Here is a 21624-nt window from a genome sequence, read left to right as displayed (position 1 = left end):
ACTCTCAACAGCCTTGCAGTCAAAGATAGGCCCCACCATGCTAGTTTCACACATGTTAGATCAAAATGTGCGATATGCCAGAAATCTCAGACAGGCATGTATAACGGGATGTAAGGTAGCCCAAAAATTCTGGAAATGGATAGAGTGGTTGAGTAGTAAATAATTGAATAGGTACATTCCAACTACTATGAATATACAAAAACGTACTTCAAATATTGAAAATATAAACTTGCCTTTGAGCAGATTTTAGTACTCAAAGATTACAATGAGGTTTGATTGAAGACAAGTATTGAATCAAAAGCATGCCGAAGGTCCAATTGTAGAACCTTTTTCCCTCTTGGAGTGCTGCTGATTGTATTGCTACGAAGAAGTTCATAAAAAAACATTATTATAGTTAAAATACTTTAAATATGCACAATTGTTTTTCCTGTGGGTATTGGGAAAATATGATATGTTTTAAGCCCCTATGAGACATGGCCAAGGGTAAATCACCAAGCTTGGATAAGGTGCTGTGCAAGTGGCATTTGGCCTTGTAACATGTGATTGGAGACGATTTTCTCTTGTTGTGTCGAGGCATTAGAAATAGGGTAATAAGAGGCATTTCAATGTAGGTTTGGTCAAGCAAATTCTGAAAGGGACAAAAAATACAGTGTTACATAGGAATGTGCTCCCCTAGGTTGGGGGTGTACCCAATGTTTCCCATGTTTATGGGATGTGGAAATGTAGTGGAGGATGTTTCACCATGTCAAAGTTTTGGGGAAACTAAGGACAACACAGGGTTACTTCCCCAAGGAATGGGGGATGTCTCCCTTTTGTGGGGAATTCTTGGGTGTTTTGCTTCCAAAAAGGTGGGGGATCCTAGGCATTCCCCTTCTAAAAATGGGGACTCTTAGACATCCCCCGCCACCCCACCCACACACACAATTTTTCCTGAATGGCTTAGAAAAGTCAAAATTTTCTTTAGAAAACACAAAAAATATAAAATCCAAAGAGTGCGTGCAATGACTATTTATCTCATGGTTTCATTGTTCATGTTTTGACTTGTCAATGCACTCTTATATTTATATTTTTAGGCTTTTTAGGATTTTGTAGGTCTCCTATTTCGAGGTCCTCAACATTTTCCATGATGTTTTGTCAAATTTTGGTGGTGTTTCCACATGTCCTTGTATGTGTTTCCCAATTCTTGCATCTACGTGTCTCAGAAACTTGGTGGAATACAACAAAACAAAGTAGTGGTTGGTTTGGAGATTCATTACTCTACTAGATCTTTCTTATAAAATGTTCACTAAAATTCTAGGTAATTAGATTTAGAATATGGTATCCAAAATTGTTTGACATCAACAAACAAGGTTTATGAATGGTCTTTCCATACTATACACACCTTTACAACCTTCAAAGGTCTTGAATGTGCAAATTAAATTGGACGAAAGGTCGTTTTTGAAAATTTAATGTCAACGAAGTTGTATGACAGAAATGAATGTGATTTCATCCTACTAATGCTCTCCTAGATTGAATTTGGGATTCTTTTCTAAGGCTTAGTGCTTGGGGTATGACATTGCTGTGTGAATAGTGTAGGTTCTGTTGTAGTTGCTACAATCACCTTACCACCTTCCAAAATTTTGGAATTCATCTAATTTTGGAGTCTCCTACAATCGCTTTAAAGATCATGCTCTCATATTTGTCTAAGTGATTGAGGTTATCTTAAGCTTCTTTGAAGTTTGCCCAAGTGTTTAAGGACATCAATGGTTTGCTTGAAAATCTACAAGTGAGAGCACACTTTTGTTCATAAGCATAACACATTTTTTGTGCCTAAGTTCAAAGCACTTTTCCTTTCTAGTGCTAACGCTCTTCACATTCACAATTTAGCTTGCTTGTTGCCCATTTTTGCGCCCAGTTGCATTTGAGAAGTGCGCCTTGGTAAGATTCTTTCCTTCACACCTAAAGATTGTGATAGTTTGTTGAGCGTTCCCTTTCTTCATGTTTGTGTGTATGCACCCTTCCATATTCCACAACCCTTTATATTCTTGTAATGGTCAAATGTACATATCTGTGAGGAAGTTCTCATTCTAAATGATTTGTTCCCGCATTCTTAGTCTCCATACTTCCCACAATTAGCCAAAACTTTGATTTCCTTCTTGCATCATTACCTAGCCATATGGAATTGGCGCACTTGTGTAATTTTGAGCTTCAACCTTTTACACGTTACCTCTAGAAATTGCGCATGCACTCACAAGGGCTTCTCTTTCAACTTGGCGCTCTAGTGCAGGACAACGACCTATGCCAAATCCCTACCTTTCAAGGTGCGACAATGCTTTACCTTGACCTCCCAATCTTGCTGGTGCATTGTGCACTTTTTGACCTCAGTCCATCCACCCACTGCATCTACCCAATGCGCTTGTGCCCATCACATGTGTCCTCACCCCGTAAGCGCATTACGTGCTTATAGTCTTCAAGCATGTCGACTCATGTCTCTGTCTAGTGCGCCAATGCCCAACATAGGTGTTCCCAACCTCGTGTGAGCACACTGCACATTCCTAGTACCTAACCAAGACTATCCTTGTTTCCAGCTTCTATGCCCGCACCGAGACTAGCACATTGTTTTCCATAGTGTGAAATTGGACAAACAAAATAAAGATAGAGTAGGTATTTTCTTGGACTGGTTGTGCGCCTTGCAATGAGTGATTTTGAATTTCTAGGTAACTGAGATCTTGAGCACATCAATGTGTCTTTCTCTTTAGAAGACATACCTTTGGTCATGAGAAAAGAACTTGTGAGGGAAACAATTGCAAGCAATATTGAGGGTGGAGTAAATAGTCTGAAGCCTAATGTACCCATACCCAAGGACACTGCATGTTTTATCGAGAGCTCTCATAAAAGGTCAAAGACGAAGCAACACAATACAAAGCTTGATATCAATGCATCACGAAGGAGCTTCATGTCACAATGCTGGAATTTCAAAATTACCCAAAATTGTACAAAATGAGTTGTATTTTCATAATTTTAGCCACAATTTTGTAAAAGGACAAATTTTGTAATTAGAAAAAAAGGAAGAAAATGAAAAGTCACGTAGAAGTCGAAAAGTCACAAAGAAGTCCAAATGTCATATGGAAGGTGAAGAGCCATGAGGGGAGTCCAAGAGTCACAAGGGAGGTGAAGGGTCACCTCATTTCTTATATGTAGACCCTCATAGCTCAAGGAAAGGGACTTTTAGCCTTTTCTTCTCTTGTTAGCATAGGAGAGAGAGATTGTTCTTTTGAGAAGTTGTGGCTTTCATGTTCCACTATTGGAACAAGTGAAATGTCTTTGTAATCGTGCATCTCAATACTTCTACATAATTATAAGAAGCTCTTTTGAGCCGGACATCTTTTTCGCGCATGTATCAAAACTTATTGTAAGACTGTTCTTGTAATGGTTATGGTATGTGCTTGTATTAACATGTATTAAAGAGAATAAACTATTTTGTTGTATTTAGTACATATCTTATTTGAAATTGTCTTATGCTTTCATGATCATGTTGTTTTGAAAACTATTTTTCGATCAATTAATGATTCTTTCCTCATATTGTGTGTCTTTATTAGAGTAGAGCTATAGTTGTTCTTTTAAAGGCTTATGTTATTTACTTTGTTTGTGGAAGTATTTTATGCACGTTATAATTATTATATATTTCACAAAGCTAACGTTGCATGTCTCAAAAGTGATATTGTATCTCTCTTATGTTGCTGATATTCGCCAAGGCATATCATAAACTTAACATAATGGCAGCCGGGCCATCATCCCAGCTGGAACTCTCACTCCAAACAGTGTAGAGTCTAATTGGGACTTTATATTGAGAAGATCTCCTAGTGTTGGTGGAATTTCCAGCATCATCAACAGGTTCAAACTCCAACAAGTGTGGACTCCTTGTGTGTGTGTGCGCAAGGGAAGGTGTTTAACCTCTTGCAATTGGCTTCCCTTTATCTTCTGAGGGGCTTAACACACGTCTAATACGCCAAATTGGCTCTAGTGGACGTTAATAGGTTACACTATCCTTTCTTAAGAATTCTTTTGTTGAATGGCTCAACCAATGGATATGTTAAAAGTTGATGGTTAGATGTAAAATATGCTTCAATGTTACATTAGGGAAGGAAGTTTTTTGGCTCCCTCCATATATGTTATTGTAGTGGATGTGTGGAGGTATCTTCTTAACTTCAATTCTTGTCCATATATGTCCACAAGAACTGTATACCATGAGCTAATTTATGAGTTGCATGACAAGTTCTAATTACCATATACTTTACAACAATAGGCCCTTCCACTCAAATGTTGGAGCAACACCACTATTATGACATGGGATCCATATATATCCACAAGAACTGTATACCATAAGCTAATTTATGAGTTGCATGACAAGTTCTAATTACCATATACTTTACAACAATAGGCCCTTCCACTCAAATGTTGGAGCAACACCACTATTATGACATGGGATAGGTGGTGTGCACTATTTTTAGAGTTAAATGCCCTAATAGGTATAAACCCCAAAAGTTCAAGTTTGTTGTAAGAGATTTTTTTGTTAAAGAATGATTATCAAAGATATTCAAAGTGTATATGATAATTGAGCACATACAAAGACCAAGAAAGCCTGAGAGATTTCTTTGTATTGAGTGAATAGTGAGAAAGCGAAAGCTTTCTTATATAGGTTACAATTGAGTTGAGTTAATCCACTTTATGAGTGTGGGATAAAGTGAAATACACACTAAAGCGTAATAGGACATAAAAAGAATAAAATAAGCCAAAGTCTAAAAAGCACAAAATAAACTAAAGTCCAACTGAGTTTAATGCCCAAGTCTAGTACTTAAACTAATATTGACTTTAATACCCTTCCTTAATGTTCAGTCTACTAACTACACCAAGCTTATCTTGAAATTTTACATATTTGTCAGGACCCAAAGGCTTGGTGAGAATGTCTGCAGTTTGATTCTCTGTAGGATGATACTATAACTTGACATATCCATCTTCTACAAATTATTTGATGAAGTGGTAACGTATATCAACATGTTTGGTATGCTTGTGGAAGACTAGATTCTTGGCAAATTTCATCACCCATTGGTTGTCACATAACAAAGGTGTTCGCTTTGTTCGCTGCATTTGCATATATGAAAGCATCCTCCTAAGCCAAATCGCCTTGCATGCTCCTTTCACAACTCAATATTCTATTTCTGTTGATGAAAGGGCTATTACATGCTGCTTCTTGCTGGTCCATGCAACTGCACCCGTGCCAAGGTTGAAAATATAATATGTAGAAGTGGATTTTCTGTCTTTAATAGAACCTACGAAGTCTGAATTTGCATACTCGCAGTGCCTAGGGTCTTTACTTCTGCTGTAGAATGCCAAAGTCAAGTGTCCCATTCACATATCTTAACACTCGTTTCGCTGTTGTCTAGTGCTCTACCTATGGTACTTGTTGTCGCTCAGATTGTACAGGCATGGTGCGACAATGACTCTGGTTGGGGGCTGTCACTCTGATCCCATAAGTCTTCGTTCTAGCTATCTCCCAACTACAGGCTATGGAGGGTAGTCCCTATGAAATGTAAGAATGAAATACTTGTTGGCAACCAACAGGTTTGGGAGACACAATTGAATGGCCTAGCTACTCGGTTAATTTTAGTAAGACTTAAAGATCAGATTAGTTTTAAATGTGAGACCAATGCCTTATGGAGTCAACTTGTTGCTTATTACCAATTAGATGCCAAGTAACCGGATGAGCAATCACTGCTTAGGATGCTTGACTATCCTAGATGAAGTGCAAATCCTACAAGCTAGGTGAAATGCAAAATCTTGGTTGATTTTAAGTTAGATGCTTATTCTAAATGTGACTTTCCTCTTAACCATTTTGGAACTAGTCTCTAGAGTAGGTTGTGGGATAAAAGCCAATTGGAAGCAAGCATAGGCTTGATTAACGATACCCACCCTGTGTTCTAACTAACCGATGCCTCCGGAGCTGCAAAGATTGTGGCTTTGACGACTGCAAGGTCACCGTGTTAGTGGCCCTAAATGTCTATCAACCAAGCTTATGCTTGGAGGTAAGTTATTAAATGCAAGACTAGCTTAGAATGATATGTGAGGAGAATGAGTGATTCTTAAGGTGAGATTACTTAAATGTTTCTTTAAGTACTTAATTATGGTTTTCTTCAAGTTAAGATATAAAGTACTTAACAATGCTTAGAAAAGGGTAATCTCAACCACAAGACAAGTTCTAAATGTGACTTTCCTCTTAACCATTTTGGAACTAGTCTCTAGAGTAGGTTGTGGGATAAAAGCCAATTGGAAGCAAGCATAAGCTTGATTAACGATACCCACCCTGTGTTGTAACCACCTGATGCCTCTGGAGCTGCAAAGATTGTGGCTCTGACGACTGCAAGGTCACCGTGTTAGTGGCCCTAAATGTCTATCAACCAAGCTTATGCTTGGAGGTAAGTTATTAAATGCAAGACTAGCTTAGAATGATATGCGAGGAGAATGAGTGATTCTTAAGGTGAGATTACTTAAATGTTTCTTGAAGTACCTAATTATGGTTTTCTTCAAGTTAAGATATAAAGTACTTAACAATGCTTAGAAAAGGGTAATCTCAACCACAAGACAAGTGTTAAGTTCAACAATGCCAACAAGAGATAACAAATGCCCACGATATGATATGATTGCATCAACTATAACAAAGATGCTCTTAACAATGATTCACCAATATATAGAGTTCACAATAGATATCCACTTACAACATGAACAAATGACAATGAGAACACTTATTCACTTGAAACAATTAGCCAATGATTCAATATGAGATGCCAATGCCAATTACTTGAGACAACTAGAAATATTTCAACCAATTATCTAAGAGATGTTCAATTAGATTAAAAGCCTTCAAGTAAAGAACACCTAGATGCCAAAATGTTGCAATTAGATCACAACCAATTAGATTCTCAAATGCTCAAGATCACAAATTACTCAATGATGCACAATTAAAACAAGTTACTCCAATGCCAATTAGATTAGAGACTATTTTTTGATTTGGGGTAGCATTGAATGTGCTCTAGCCAGGAAAATTGGTGGAGAGGCTAAAGCACGTGAGATCTCCAAGAATCATAAATGGTTTGGGGAAATTCCACCAGGTTAGAGAGATATTAAAATAATTAATATTTTTAATGGAATTCCTAATTTTGAACTTAGGAAAATTAAAATATTAATGGGTATTAATATAAAATTGGGCGAGAATGTTCTAAATGACATCGATCAAGCCAAATCTAATCTTAGCTGTTGATTAGAGATTTAATCTCGGCCGTTGAAGACTCAACATAAAAAGTATAAGAGGAGGCTTGAGTGTCAGTTGGAGATACACCAAGATTGATCAGTCAGTTTGATTTTCTAGAGCAGGGTTTGCTGAGAAAATTCAAACAAGTGATCTGAGTTGTAGTGGGGCAGTGAGTGCATAACAGAGAGGCAGAGATAGTGCCGGAGGGCCAGCGCAGTGATTGAGGAGGCTACGTAGAGCCAACAGGAGCCACACAGAGGGCCAGAGAGACTGCAAAGAGGCTAGCAAGGCTTGCGTGGGTGATGCAAAAGGCCATAGAGCCAATGCAGAGCAGTAGAGTGCTGACGCAAGGGGTTTCAGAGCTACGCAGAGGCCAGGAGGGCTGACGCAGAGCCTCAAAGAAGCGTTGGAAGGATTTTCGTGGAGCAAACTTGTTGAATATCTGCTTCCGAAGAGAGGTATTACTGCCAGATAGATATCTCTATTGGGTGAGCCAGTTTGGCACCCTAGTTGTACTCAAGAACGCTGCATAATAATAAAACCCTCAAAACTGCTGCACCGGTTTTCCCAAGTTGGGTTTTTCCGGGGACGATTGTCCAAAAATAACGGTGTCCCTTGTGTGTTTGTTTGTTATCTCAGTTGATGATTTGTAGATGAGTTGAGACTGCATTTGTGTTTATTTTCAATATTTATATGGTAAAATAACTTGTTAAAGGAATAAACAAGTAGGTGAAATAAACCAGATAATGTAGGAAGATTTTTTGACGTGTTAGACTTAGAAATTCCAACATGGTATCGAAGCGTTGCAGATCACAGGAGAATTGAAGGCACCAACTGAAATCAGAAAATTTGCAGCAAAAACAATTGTCTTGAGAGACAAAGTTGTTCCGAAGCAGAAGGCAATAGAGAAGGAGTGACGTAGAGGGTTTGCGTCGTCATTTCGAGCCAGAGAGAGGGCCAGCGCAAAGGCAGAGAGAGGCAAAAGAGGCTCACGAAGAGCCACGTCATCCTACTCAGCCAGGTAGGCTTGATGCAGTTGGCCAGAGGAGCGATTCAGCCTTGCCGGGATTGCGCAGAGCTAAGAGGCTCAATCTCTTCAGCTGTTGGGGCCTAGGGAGTTGTGGGAAGATTGTGGGTTGGGAAACTAGTGGGGTGCTGTTGCTGTCGAAGTAGAATAGTACCTAACAGAACAGAACCATGGTAGAGGGAGCCGCTGCCTTAAGGGATTTCTAGCCAAGAAATCTAGATCTGTGTTGCAGGTACAAAGAGAATCGGAGAGGAGAGGGTCAAGGATCATGTAGTACAACATATTGCTGAAAAGAACACAACAAAGGAGATGTGGGATACTTTGACGACATTGTATCAAGGCACTTCCGTGCAGAGGAAGATGCTACTGGAGAATCAACTGAGGTCGTATCAGATGCAGAAGGGGAGCAGATAGATCTATACCTCAGCAGGTTGCAGGAGATTTGGGACCAACTTACTTCCATAGGGGCCACGCTGGATCAGGAGTTCATGGTGAGGACTGCCCTGAATGCAGTGTTCGAGGATTGGGAGACATTTGTTCAAAGCATTTTGGGCAGAGCGATTCTTCCAGGATGGGAAGAGATGTGGGCAACTCTTCACTAAGAAGACATCAGACGGTTGACCAAGGTGGGGAGTAGCAGCGAAGGAGGTCGAATCAAGAAAGAGGAGGAGGATGCGGCTCTGGCATCTCCGGGACAACAGGGGAAGAGGAAGAGGAAGAAGAAGGACATCTCCAAGGTGAATTGCTTCCATTGTGGGGAGCTGGGTCATTATGCAACCCAGTGTCCCAGGAAGAAGAATAAGGGAGAGGCTTCTGACTCCAAGGCAACTTTGGCTAAGGCGGAGAAAGAAGTCGAGACGGATGACGACTGTGCCATGAGTGCTCATGCACCTCTAGAGAAGAGGTGGGGAGACATCGAGTTGTAGTCAGGAGGACTACAGAAGATGAGGGGCAAGATCCTTGAGGTACCCAAACTCTTGGATCATATCTGGCTATGGGAGCCCCGAATGACAGTAGTAGGATGACGGATGTCGGTAGAAGCAAGATGCAATGGAGCGACAAGGCAGTGCTAGAGTGCAGTGGTCTCTGGCAGCGCAGTGAGGGTTGCAGCGCGAGAGGCACAAAGGTGGTTGCAGCAGTGCAAAAAGGCATAGAGGTGGTTGTAGCAGTACAAGAGGCACAAAGACATTGCATCAGCGTAGAGGCAACAAAGGGAGCACAGGATAGCAGTAGAGGTAGCTTCAACATCAGGGGGCTTCTAGCCTGACAAGGATGTTAGTAGTTGGGTAGATCAGTTACTTACATCTCAGTAACTGAGTTACAGTACAACAATTAACAGTGGTAGTGCTATGGGCAACACGATGCAACATGATGAGAGAGAACTGCAGTGCAGAAGCAGTGTTGGGAGGAAGGATCAGCAACAGCACAAATGCAGAGGGAGTTGTAGTACAAATGTAGCAGTGGTAGTGGCAGAGCCATGGGAAACAATATAGGAGGAAACAGTGCAGAGGATGTTGGGCAGCAAGCCAAGCATCAACACAGGTACCAGTGGCGGATGATTAGGGTGATGTTCAGTGGTGGAGCATTACTAGAGCACATTTCTCGCTAAGAGGGAGTGTTGATTTGGGGTTTGCATTGGATGTGCTCTAGCCATGAAAATTGGTGGAGAGGATAAAGCACATGAGATCTCCAAGACCCATAAATGGTTTGGGGAAATTCCACCCGGTTAGAGAGATATTAAAATAATTAATATTTTTAATGGAGTTCCTAACTCTAAACTTAGGAAAATTAAAATATTAATGGGTATTAAATATAAAACTGGGTGAGAATGTTCTAAATGACATGGATCAAGCCAAATCTAATCTTTAGCTATTGATTAGAGATTTAATCTCGGCTATTGAAGACTCAACAGAAAAAGTATAAGAGGAGGTTTGAGGGTCAGTTGGAGATACACCAAGATTGATAAGTCAGTTTGATTTTCTAGAGTGGGGTTTGCTGAGAAAATTCGAACAAGTGATCTGAGTTGTAGCGAGGGGTAGTGAGTGCATAGTAGAGAGGCATAAATAGTGCCAGAGGGCCAGCGCAGTGATTGAGGAGGCTATGTAGAGTCAATAGGAGCCATGCAGATGGCTAGAGAGACTACAGAGAGGCTAGCAAGGCCTGCGTGAGTGCCGTAGAAGGCCAGAGAGCCACCAGCGCAGAGTAGCAAAGGGTTGACGCATGGGGTTTCAGAGCTACGTAGAGGCTAGGAGGGTTGACGCAGAGCCTCAGAGAAGCATTGGAAGGATTTTCGTGGAGCAGACTTGTTGAATATCTGCTTCCGAAGAGAGGTATTACTGCCAGATAGATATCTATGTTGGGTGAGCTAGTTTGACACCCTAGTTGTACTCACGAAAGCCGCTTGATAGTAAAACCCTCAGAATTGCTGCACCGGTTTTCCCAAGTTGGGTTTTTCCGGGGACGTTTATCCAATAATAACGGTGTCCCTTGTGTGTTTGTCTGTTATTTCAGTTGATGATCTGTAGATGAGTTGAGACTGAATTTGTGTTTATTTTCAATATTTATATGGTTAAATAACTTGTTAAAGTAATAAACAAGTAGGTGAAAAAAACCAGATAATGCAGGAAGAATTTTTGACGTGTTAGACTTGGAAATTCCAACACTATTAGATTTTAGAAGGATAATTGATGTAACTTAAATTGTTCAAAAAAGATACTATTTGAGATTTTAAGGTGCTTTTAGTGAGTGAGCTTATTAGATGTGAATTATGAACTTTATTGCTTATGAACTCACAAGGAAAACACTATGTTAGTTCAATGTTCTTCACAATAACACATAAACCATGAAACAAACCACTTTGCCAATATGAAATTATGAATTGATTAGCACTTTTATGATGCAAATACCACTGTTATATTAGACTTCTTATGCAAAGATGACAGTGACCAAAACTCATAGATTCATGCCAAATTATGATTGCCAACTTATGAAATTTATTATTTGATTTATCAAACAACTTATGAATTGATTTTAGGCCAACTTAAGGTGTCTTTACCACTGTTATGAGTTTGAATTCTTGCTGAAGCAAAATAGTGAGATAAGAAGGGTTAGGAGATCAAAGTTCAAACCCTTGGGCCTTAGTCCTTGAAGTTCACTTGCCCATCGTGCCCAAATTTTTCTAATGAGTAGAACACTTGCAAACACCAAAAATCATGCCAAATGTCTCTACAAAACACACCAATATTCAGTCCAGAAATCAAATGCTTACCAAAGAGATGAAATGAGGGAAATTGAGGGTAAAACAGGGCAACGCTAGGTCCTAGAGGGCTAGCGTTGAGGTGGAGAAGGGTTGGGAGGGAGGACGCAAGGCTTGATGGGCCTGCGTTAGGGCTGCTAAGGCCTAGTAGGCATGCAGCTAGGGGAGCAGAGGCCAATTAGGGCCTGTGTTGAGGTAAGGAGAGCCCACAAGGGTTGCTGAAAGGGTGAGAGGCTTTGGAGAGGCCACAAGAAAGTAGACGAAGGGGAGAAATGGGTAGAGGAAGGCTAACAAAGGAGGAGGAGGGAGGAAAGAGGGTCGAGGGAGTTGGACAGAGGGCATACGGAGGGAGGCCGAGGGGCCTAAGCCTTACGACTAGGCCTACAAAGGCTAAAAACACCCACAATAGGGGCTAGGAGGGCAGGTCGAGGCCCTTACGTCTTGCGACTAGGCTTGGAAAGGGTGACGACAACTCCTAAAAGGGCCACGCTAAGGCCAAAATGGAGCTGCGGCTAGGCAAGAGAGTGCTAGACGAGTAGGGTAGATGAGGACATTGGGCTTGGAGGCCCTAGAAAAGTTTGAAACCCTCGCCAAAATGTGATTTTGCTTCAGATCTTTAGTGTTTGCCCAAAATTCACTAATGCTGGCCTTGCAAAAATTCTAGAGATTAGGTCTTACCCTCAAGGGCCTAGATCTAGCTCCAATCCAACAATTTTTCTTGAATATAACCCGCACAAATGAAAATACAAGTGCCGAAAACCCCAATATATACAAAATTTTAAAAATAAACCTGAAAGCCCAGTTAGCTGCAAACAAGGGTTAGAAAATTATTCTACAAAAATTATTTACAAATATATACAAATTATACAATGCTTGAAAGAGTTTTTGGAAGAATATTTTTTTTATGGTATTTTGATAATGGCTTGATGTATTTCGAAAAATAGATATTAACCACAGCCTTGGTGAAGTAAGAAAGTCACATAAAATATCTGAAGTCCAAATAGGGTTAGCTCATGCCCACAATCTATGAACTTGGAGGCCAAGGGCCGGGAACCTTCAAACTCTATATATTTCTTATGAAAAATCGTTAGATCATACAATGAATTAGATCACCTAAGATAAGCTGGAAACTTACCAATAAAATGTTCTTATCATTTACAAATGAAATAGTAATTCATATAAAATTGCAGCGCAATATAGGAAAGCACATACACATCATGCAATAACCTGTCAGCCTCTCTGGTGCGCTTTCTCCCATCTTTGGAAGACTTTGCCTGAGTGGATGTCTCCACTCTCGGATCCTTTGCATGTAGCTGCTCCACATCAATCTGAGGTTCCTCCTTAGGAGCTAAAAGCTCCTCAATCGCATGTAGCTGAAGCTCCCTCTCAAGGGAACATCGCATGTCCTTCTCTTCATCGAATTTGACATCCCTGCGAACCACTGTCATCCTGCTGGCAATGTCACATGGTTCAGGTTCGAGTTTAGGTTCGATAATGATTAGGTTTGGTTTGAGTTCGAATTTTATGATGAGGTTCGCCATTAGGTTTGTCTACATATATTAATTTAAAATGAATTATAGGATAAAATATTAAGAAATCAACATCAATATGAAAAATGCTATCACGGACATGGAAACTACAAGGATTAATTACAAGCTTGAGTTGTAACATGAAGTTATGAGTTTTGATCTATGGACTTGGTCAATGGCTATGAGGTTCGATGAGGTTCGCCTAACCTCAACATTTTTTTAAGGTTCGCCAAAATTCGAACCTCAAGGTTAAAGTTCAATGAACCTTGTGACATAGCCTGCTGGTTGGCAGGTACACCTGATAGTTGTGAGGTGTATTAGTGTACCCTGCAAATATCCCCAACTCTACTGTCGGCTCAAACTTCTTTCGTGCATCTTTGGTCACATGGCACTATACTGATGAGCCAAAAATCCTGAAGTGACCCACATCTGGTCTCTTCCCTGAGAAAGCCTCCTTTGGTGTACTCATCCCAAGAATCCGATGAGGGCTTCTGTTCTGTAAATAAACAAGTGTTGCATGCCTCAGCCCACAAGTGTAGTGGTAGGCCCTGATCATGCAACATCATTCATGCTGCCCCTACAATGCTTCTATTCTTCCTTTCAGCTACCCCATTCTGCGGTGGGTTATGAGGGGTTGTCAACTCTCGATTAACGCCTTCTGCCGCACAAAAGTTTTTAAACTCATTTGACACATACTCTCCACCGTTATCACTCTTGAGAGATTTAACCTTCCTACCAGTATCTTTCTCGACCAATGCTTTAAATTCACAAAACTTTGCAAAAGTCTGATCTTTCTTCTGCATGAAAAAGATCCAACATTTACGAGAAAAATCATCAACAAATATAACATAATACCTGTGCTTGGCCATGGATGCTGTTGAGAATGGTCCACACACATCTGAATGGACTCGATCTAGGATCGCCTATGCTCGATTGTCTTTGTCATGAAAGGAAGCTTTGGTGAATTTTCCCAAAGTACACCCTTTGCATGTGTCAACCTGCTCTAGTGTACCTTTGGGAAGATCGGTAGAAATTTGTTGCATGATTTTCAAAGCGCCATGATGCAAGTGACCCAATCACCTGTGCCACAACTCATCGATGTCTCGGCTTTGCACCTTCTCTGCTTTTGTGCTCAAGGCAGCACAATCTTCTACCTCTAACTTATAAAGATTCTTCACCTGAATCCCTATCCTCTTTACCTGTCTCATGGCTATGTGACAACTTGCTCTAGTGTACCTTGGGGAAGACCGGTAAAAATTTGCTGCATGATTTTCAAAGCGCCATGATGCAAGTGACCCAACCGCCTGTGCCACAACTCACCGATGTCTCGGCTCTGCACCTTCTCTACTTTCATGCTTAAGGCAACACAATCTTCTACCTCCAACTTATAAAGATTCTTCACCCGAATCCCTATCCTCTTTACCTGTCCCATGGCTATGTGATGAAAGAACGCCTTTCCCTTACTAAAGATCACATCATAGCCTTTATCCTCCAACATGGCAATAGATACCAAGTTCTTCTTCAAACCAGGAACATACATAACATCTCGCAAAGTGAGGGGAGCACTCGACTCCCTTTGAAATGTAACTGTACCCAACTCGGTAGCACTATACCTCCTGTCATCACCCATCTCGATATGCATTTGGAGATCCTTCTCCTCCAAGTCACTGAAGAGCTCCCTGTTACCAGTCATGTGGAAAGAAGCTCCATTGTCTAGGTACCATACACTACCCATCATTGATGACACCATGCATGCGATGAGGGTAAAGTCCAATTCGAATTGTGAGGCAAGAGCCTCACCTATCGCTCCTCTTGAGGACTTCTTCTTGGACTTATTGAGCAGACAATTTGTAGCAAAATGTCCCAGCTCATGACAATGAAAGCACTCAACTTTCGACATGTTCTTCTTCTTACCTCCATGACAAGAATCCGATTTGGAATGGGACGCCTTCCCCTTCCCTTTCTTTGCCTTATCCACTAAGGCACAATTTTCCTCATCATCAATCTTTGATGAGGATCCGTCTTTGGTGTTCCTCTGAATCTCTCCCTGTACCAAATCCGACCACAGTCGTTCCCAATCTGGCAGCTTCTCCCTCCCATTGACAGAGTCTTGATAACTGTGCCAACTCTTGGGAAGTCCTAGAAGAGCTAGGCTCACCATATCATCCTCGACAACAGTAATCCCAACACTTCCAAGCTCATCATGACAATGAGTGAACTTGGTCAAGTATTTCGGAGTTGAGCCCTTCTCCATCTTGATCTTTTTGAGTTTGTCCTTCAGTGCCAACTTCCTATGGTCACTGCTATTCTAAAACAGGTCCGTCAATGCCTTCCACATTGAGTATGGAGTTTCCTTATCGTGGAGACTCGAGACAATGTGGTCTTGAACTCCCTCAAGAATAATCCGCCTCGCCGTTGCCACACACTTTCTCCATTCAGCCAGATCTTGAGCATCCGATGTTGGAGGCTTAGAATTTCTTGATCAATGAATTCCTTGAGGCCATTGTCTTCCAACACTGCTTCCATCCTGTCCTTCCATGCTACGTAATTCGAGTTGCCTTCCAAGGCTTACTCAAGTTACAACCCGTAGAAAGACATATTTTTGGTATGAAGTATGAACTGCAAATTCGATTTTCACCTGCACAACAAACTCGAAATCTCCTCTTCTATAATGTCTTCAACTCCGATACCATGTAGATTTTTACTATAGATTCAACAGCTCATGTAATTTTCTAAAACACAAGACAAGAATCTACTCTACCCTTTACAATGGAAACCAAAAAATGACCAATGAAAAGAATTCTTAGAAAGAGGAAGAATATCAATTGCACATAACGCAATATTTCTTTGGGAAAACAACTGCTCAAAACCTCGACTATCTATATTGCATTAACCAAAAGATCTGAGAAGAAAATACAATGCTTGTTCACACCAGAACAATCCCTGCACAAGTATGATCAAACTCTCTGCCTCACAAGCCCGCTCTAGCGAACACTTAGCCAATTCTACTTCCTGCTAAGCCCTACTTCCTTGCGCAATTCTTGAAAGAATCAACCCAAATTTAATTGGGAAATCCTTCCTCCATAACCGCGCAATCCAAACTTAGGTCCTCAACTGATTGCATCCACCATCTGTACAACTTGGAAAGTTATGCAACTGATAGAACACTGTCCCTGCACTCTAATCTCAACTGGGTCTTCCTCTGAACTAACATGCATGAATTATTTGTGAGTGAATCTTTAGTTAACTGGTGTGGTACTGGTGATGCACTGGTGTACTACTCCACTACTAGACCTCTACTAGTTCCTCCAACAATTAGAACTAGTTTCACGGACTATAACTCAGTTAGACTGAGTTATCTAATTACAACTCAAGAGAACTCACCTGGGCCTCTAAAATTTAGGGATCACTCTACATGACTCCATATAGACTTCCAACTCGAATTTCCTAAGCTAACTAAGTCAACTTAACTTAGTTAACTATTACAAGTTGCTATGAGAAAAGAATTACAATTTTAATTCAAGGACAAATTAAATTGGAATTTCTTGTTGCTATTTTTAATAGGTTTGAATGAGGTTTGCGATTAAGTTCGATTATACGTAATATAATAATTATATTAATTCAAACATGATTATACTTCAAATTATTATTATATATATATATATATATATATATATATATAATTTTTTTATTAAATCATCATTTGTATTAATATATTATAAATTAAAGCAATGAAATTCATAATTGAAGGATTAATATAAACTTTTAAATAAAGCGTAACTCATTGGTAAATTATTTTTCATAACTTAGAATATATTTAAAGTTTTTTATATCTAAAACATGTAAAAGGTTTAAGTGATTGATTCCAAATTCCTACCACACTACAATCGAAATAAAGCCACCCATCGCAACAGAAATCAAATTGTCGAGAACCATAAGCCAACACGCTTCTTTCATGTAATTCCCGTTGACCCATGAGTAATCGTAACCCTATCGACACGGTTCATTAGCTCTTTCCATGCAGAGGCCCTTCTAATAGAGCAGAACGTGCTATCAGGTCAGATTGGTTTTATGCCCTCCTATCTGATATGAACTCGCACAAATTTTGAAATTTGTATAATGTTTGGCCCTAAATTGAAAGCTCATGTTAAATTTTAGGCGTCTCTGCCATACGGTCACCAAGGGCGCATTTAATGCCTGTATGGAGCTCCAAAGTTCTGACGACACATTTTGTAGGTTAAACAGAACAGAGCAAACTACATTTAACCACTGTATGAACGTTAAGGGTCTGAGGGCGCATATTTAATGGCTGTATGTAGTTCTAGAATTCTGAGGGCACATTCTGTAGGTTAAATTGAATAGAGCAAACCACATTTAACGACCGTATAGACATTCAATGGCCCGAGGCCACATTTCGTAGATTGAAGTTAATAGAGCGAACCTAAACCGAACCAGTCGAACCTCAGTAGAATTTAAAAAAAAAATGAGATTCGCCGAACTTCGAATCTCAAGGCTCAAGTTTGGCGAACCTTGTGACATAGGCTCAGTGCATGGTCAAAAGGAATTGTATCTCAACTTTCCCACTGGTTGTTTTGCATGTTTTCCACTTAATCAGATGTTGCTCCATTTATAAGCAAGATAGCTCATCCATCTCTATGCCCAACAACGGCATGATTGAAGAAGAGGGTAAGAAGGCAACAAGGCTTAACAAATGCACCACAGGTGACTTTGAACAGTGGCAAGTGAAATCCAACAAAAAGAAGAATAAGGAGTGTGCAAAACTAGACTTAAAGAATAAGAAATGCAAGTTATTAAACTTACAAGAAGTGGTTACCTAATGAAATGCCAAGGAGACCTCATCAACTTCCCCATCAGTCAGTAAACCCTCAACGTGTGGTAGCTAGATATGAAAACATGGATTTGATGTAAATGGTAAGATACTGATTGGTAAGGATCCTCCCATTCTTTTTAACAAAAAAATTGACGTAATGACAAACACACAATCGTATTCCTAAATCCCCAGTGGTCTCAATCTCTCAAACACTTATTTAGCCCTCAACAAGGGTCTAATGGGAATTTCCCATGACACTGAACTTGGTGACCTGTGTAAATCTAACGAAAGGAAGAATAAGCAGGTGGAAAACTTGATGTCGAGAATAAGAAACACCTGTTTTTCAGTTGCCAAAAGTGGGTGCCCAATCAATATTCCAAAGAGAATGTTACGGATTTACTGGTCACACATGGTAACTCTCAAGATTTGGCAACCACAGATGCAATACGAGGCTTTGATGTTGTTGGAACTTGGCAAGACATTGACTAATAAGGATCCTCTTGATCCTCTAACAGACAGTTATCATGTTATTAAAGACCTGTAATTATCTTCCTCAACCCCTAGTGGCGTCAATCTCTCAAACACTCTTTTATCCCTTCAGCAGGGGCTTGATGGGAGTTGTCCAGGGCATTGAGATTATGGGTGGAATGTTAGGGGAAATCTACCTCTGATAACATATTCTGTGTAGAATTTGTCAAAATCTACAACTTCATTGATATTGCAAGATAAATTGGCTTTCTGTTAAACTCGCAGGATCCTACATTTATTCCTCTCAAACACTTTCTTTACCTTAAGATGCTCAATACTTCATATTGCAACATCTCATAGATGGGTCTTCACTTAATCAAACACGCTCTATCACAGTTGGCCTGAAATACTACTTTTGAGGATAGTTTGTTTGTTGGTTAGTTTTTTGTTATGCTTAGTTTCCCTCTTTGTCTGTCACGTGTGGCCTTTGTATTTTTTTAGTTGTCATCCATACTAGGCCGGTGGGTATTATTTGCAACCCTCTATAAAATGGTGACAGTTAACACATGCTTTGTGCATAAACTGAATGAGATCATGTTGGACATTACTATTTTGAGTGGTTGGTAGAGTACAAATGCAAAGCTACCATGGCGACCACTTCTTGCAAGCTGAGTGCTGCAACTTACAAATTCAGAGGTGTATTGATAGTCTGTTTCCCTGGTTCTCATGTTTATTGAAGCAGCGAGGTAACACTTTTGGTTTATACTTGGATGCTATGCCTACTTAGGTTAAGTGTGATTGTCTGTCCCCAATCTTTGGGTACGGAGGAAAATCTTCTTGAGTTCTTCTCATTATTGTAGATTGCTTCATTGTCCCTCCTAGTTAAGGCTTAAGATTCTACTCACTGTGATTGTGGCACTCGGTCTGTTACCCTCTGTTCTCTGCGGTAATGTTGTGTCTCTTGGCATTGTGTCTAACTGTGCTGTAGGTAGATATAACTGTGACTATTCTGATAAATGTTTCTTAGGAGATCTAACTCAAAACAAATATGTGAAGAAAGCCAAAACACTAGTATCATAGAATAAGACATAAGTTCTATGTTATTCAATGCATGTGACATTCTTACACCTGTGGATGATTGATTCAGGGTACAGGAGGAAAGAGCATATATGGTCGCACTTTTGAAGACGAGAACTTCAAATGTGAGCATCCGGCAGCACACTGTTAAAAAGTTTATTTTGTTTTCTAGTTAATTGGTGGTTTTTATGGTCTTTTGTTTAGCACGCTTTAATGACAAACAATTTCTTCTCTTTGAAAATTATCTGCAGTAGCCCATGTTGGACCTGGAGTTCTAAGTATGGCTAATGCTGGCCCCAACACAAATGGCAGCCAATTTTTTATATGTACAGTCAAAGTAAACTCTCTAGCCCAAACATTTGCAAGATTTCAATTTCATCATTTTTACCTTGCAGTGTAGTCTATCATACTGCTTTTTATTCTTTAAGCAATTTGATATTATCTGACAACTCTCTAAATATTTACAGACACCATGGTTGGATAAACGCCACGTCGTGTTTGGACAAGTTATTGAGGGGATGGAGATTGTTAAGAAACTCGAGTCGGAAGAAACAAATCGTACAGATCGGCCAAAAAGGCCCTGCAGAATTGTTGATTGTGGGGAGCTTCCCTGAAGTTGCTGAGACAGAGGCTTTAATTGTTTCAATTGAGTGATCATCTGAAAATAATTTTGTTTCGTCTGAAAAGAGGCTTTAATTATCACAGTTTTATTCCGGCTATCTTGATCATTCACGGAAGTCCCGAGAGTCAATTTGCCAAGTATTCCTAATAAACTCTATTGCTCTCAGAATTGATTTAAATGCCTTTAATGGGTGCAATGTAATAGTCTTATTATGAGTCAATATGAACTGTTAGGGTAATGCCACGAGGTGCTTTCATGGGGATACTACTTACTGATGTGTAACAAGGAAAGCTCACATATGAAGCATTTAAAAAATACATTTATTTTGTGTGTTTTATTCAGCATGCCAAAAGTTATTTCACATAGTAGCTTCTTGTAAGATTTGTAAGAATAATTTGATATATTGTTGACTAGTACAAGGACCAGGGTATGCTACTTTGAGTTTTCCTCATTGTAGTATGATCATTATTCAAGGGACAGGGTGTGGTATTTGGAGCCTCCCTAATAGCAGTATGATCATGATTCAAGGACATCTTCAAAAAATTGCAAATTTCATCCAAAGTGTAGGCAAAGGTCTAGAAAATAAATGCTTCTGTATGAATAAATATCATAAATATGATTGATAACTTTCATATGTTAGACAGGAGTGCTACGATGGCTCGATTTTACTTGGTAGGTTGAGTCATCTATCAACAACAGTTTAGAAACATGTGGGGTGAGTCATCCATCAACAACAGTTTACAAACATGTGGGGTGAGTCATCTATCAACAACAGTTTACAAACTTGTAGGGTTTGAGTCATCTATCAACAACAGTTGTTGATATCATTGCACAAGGAAGAGAACAGAGTGCAAGGAACTCTATTCCTTGATATATTACAAGAACAACGTATTCTACTTAAAGTTTCACTATAATTTTGTTATCATTTTAAGGATACCTGCAAAACTGTGCAAATTTTCTTCAAACAGTAAGCAAAGTTAAGAAAAATAAATGCCGATGTCTGGATGAAATTGATTAATGACTTTCATACACTAGATAGGAGTGGTGCTGAGATCACCCAACTGTATTTTATCAACTAGTAGGGTGGAACCATCTATCTACAACAGTTGATATCATCGTTTTAACAATTCTAGTTTGGGAAGACCTCTTGACCATTTTTTTGTAATCCTTGCAGGTAAAGGCATTTGCAAATAGCTTATTATAACCTTAAAACTGTTGATTTTGAAGGGTGGAATCATCTATCTACAACAGTTGATATTATCGTTTTAACAATCCTGGTTTGGGAGGACCTCGATCATCTTGTTGTAAGCCTTGCATGTAAAGGCACTTGCAAATAGCTTATTATAATCTCAAAACTGTTGATTTTAAATGATCTCATTGTGTTTATTTTTCCATGCTTTCAGACAGTACCGTGTTGTATTGTATGACTAATTTGATATGTTGTTGTCTACTACGAGAGAGTATGCTTCCTGGAGTTTCTCTAGTAGTAGTATGATCATTATTCAAGGATGCCTACAAAACAATGCAAA

The 21624-nt window shown here is 39.7% G+C and overlaps 1 protein-coding gene across 1 annotated transcript in view; it reads left to right on the top strand.

Annotated features, from left to right (window-relative positions):
* LOC149248385 (uncharacterized) overlaps positions 1-20432 on the top strand; it is a 149938-nt gene extending 129506 nt beyond the window's left edge. The window contains exons 5-7 of the mRNA XM_089458415.1: positions 19544-19598; positions 19725-19810; positions 19941-20432. Of these exons, the coding sequence (XP_089314541.1) occupies positions 19544-19598; positions 19725-19810; positions 19941-20087 (288 nt within the window). The 3' untranslated portion in view covers positions 20088-20432. The remainder of the gene's footprint in view (positions 1-19543; positions 19599-19724; positions 19811-19940) is intronic.
* Positions 20433-21624: the final 1192 nt, after the last annotated feature.

Source organism: Pinus tabuliformis, chromosome 7 (assembly GCF_031772625.1).
Source record: "Pinus tabuliformis cultivar Carrire ecotype Pingquan chromosome 7, CPIR1, whole genome shotgun sequence".
Classification (NCBI taxonomy): domain Eukaryota; kingdom Viridiplantae; phylum Streptophyta; class Pinopsida; order Pinales; family Pinaceae; genus Pinus; species Pinus tabuliformis.
Note: the sequence above shows the minus strand (reverse complement) of the source record. Positions and strands in the feature narration are given on the sequence as shown.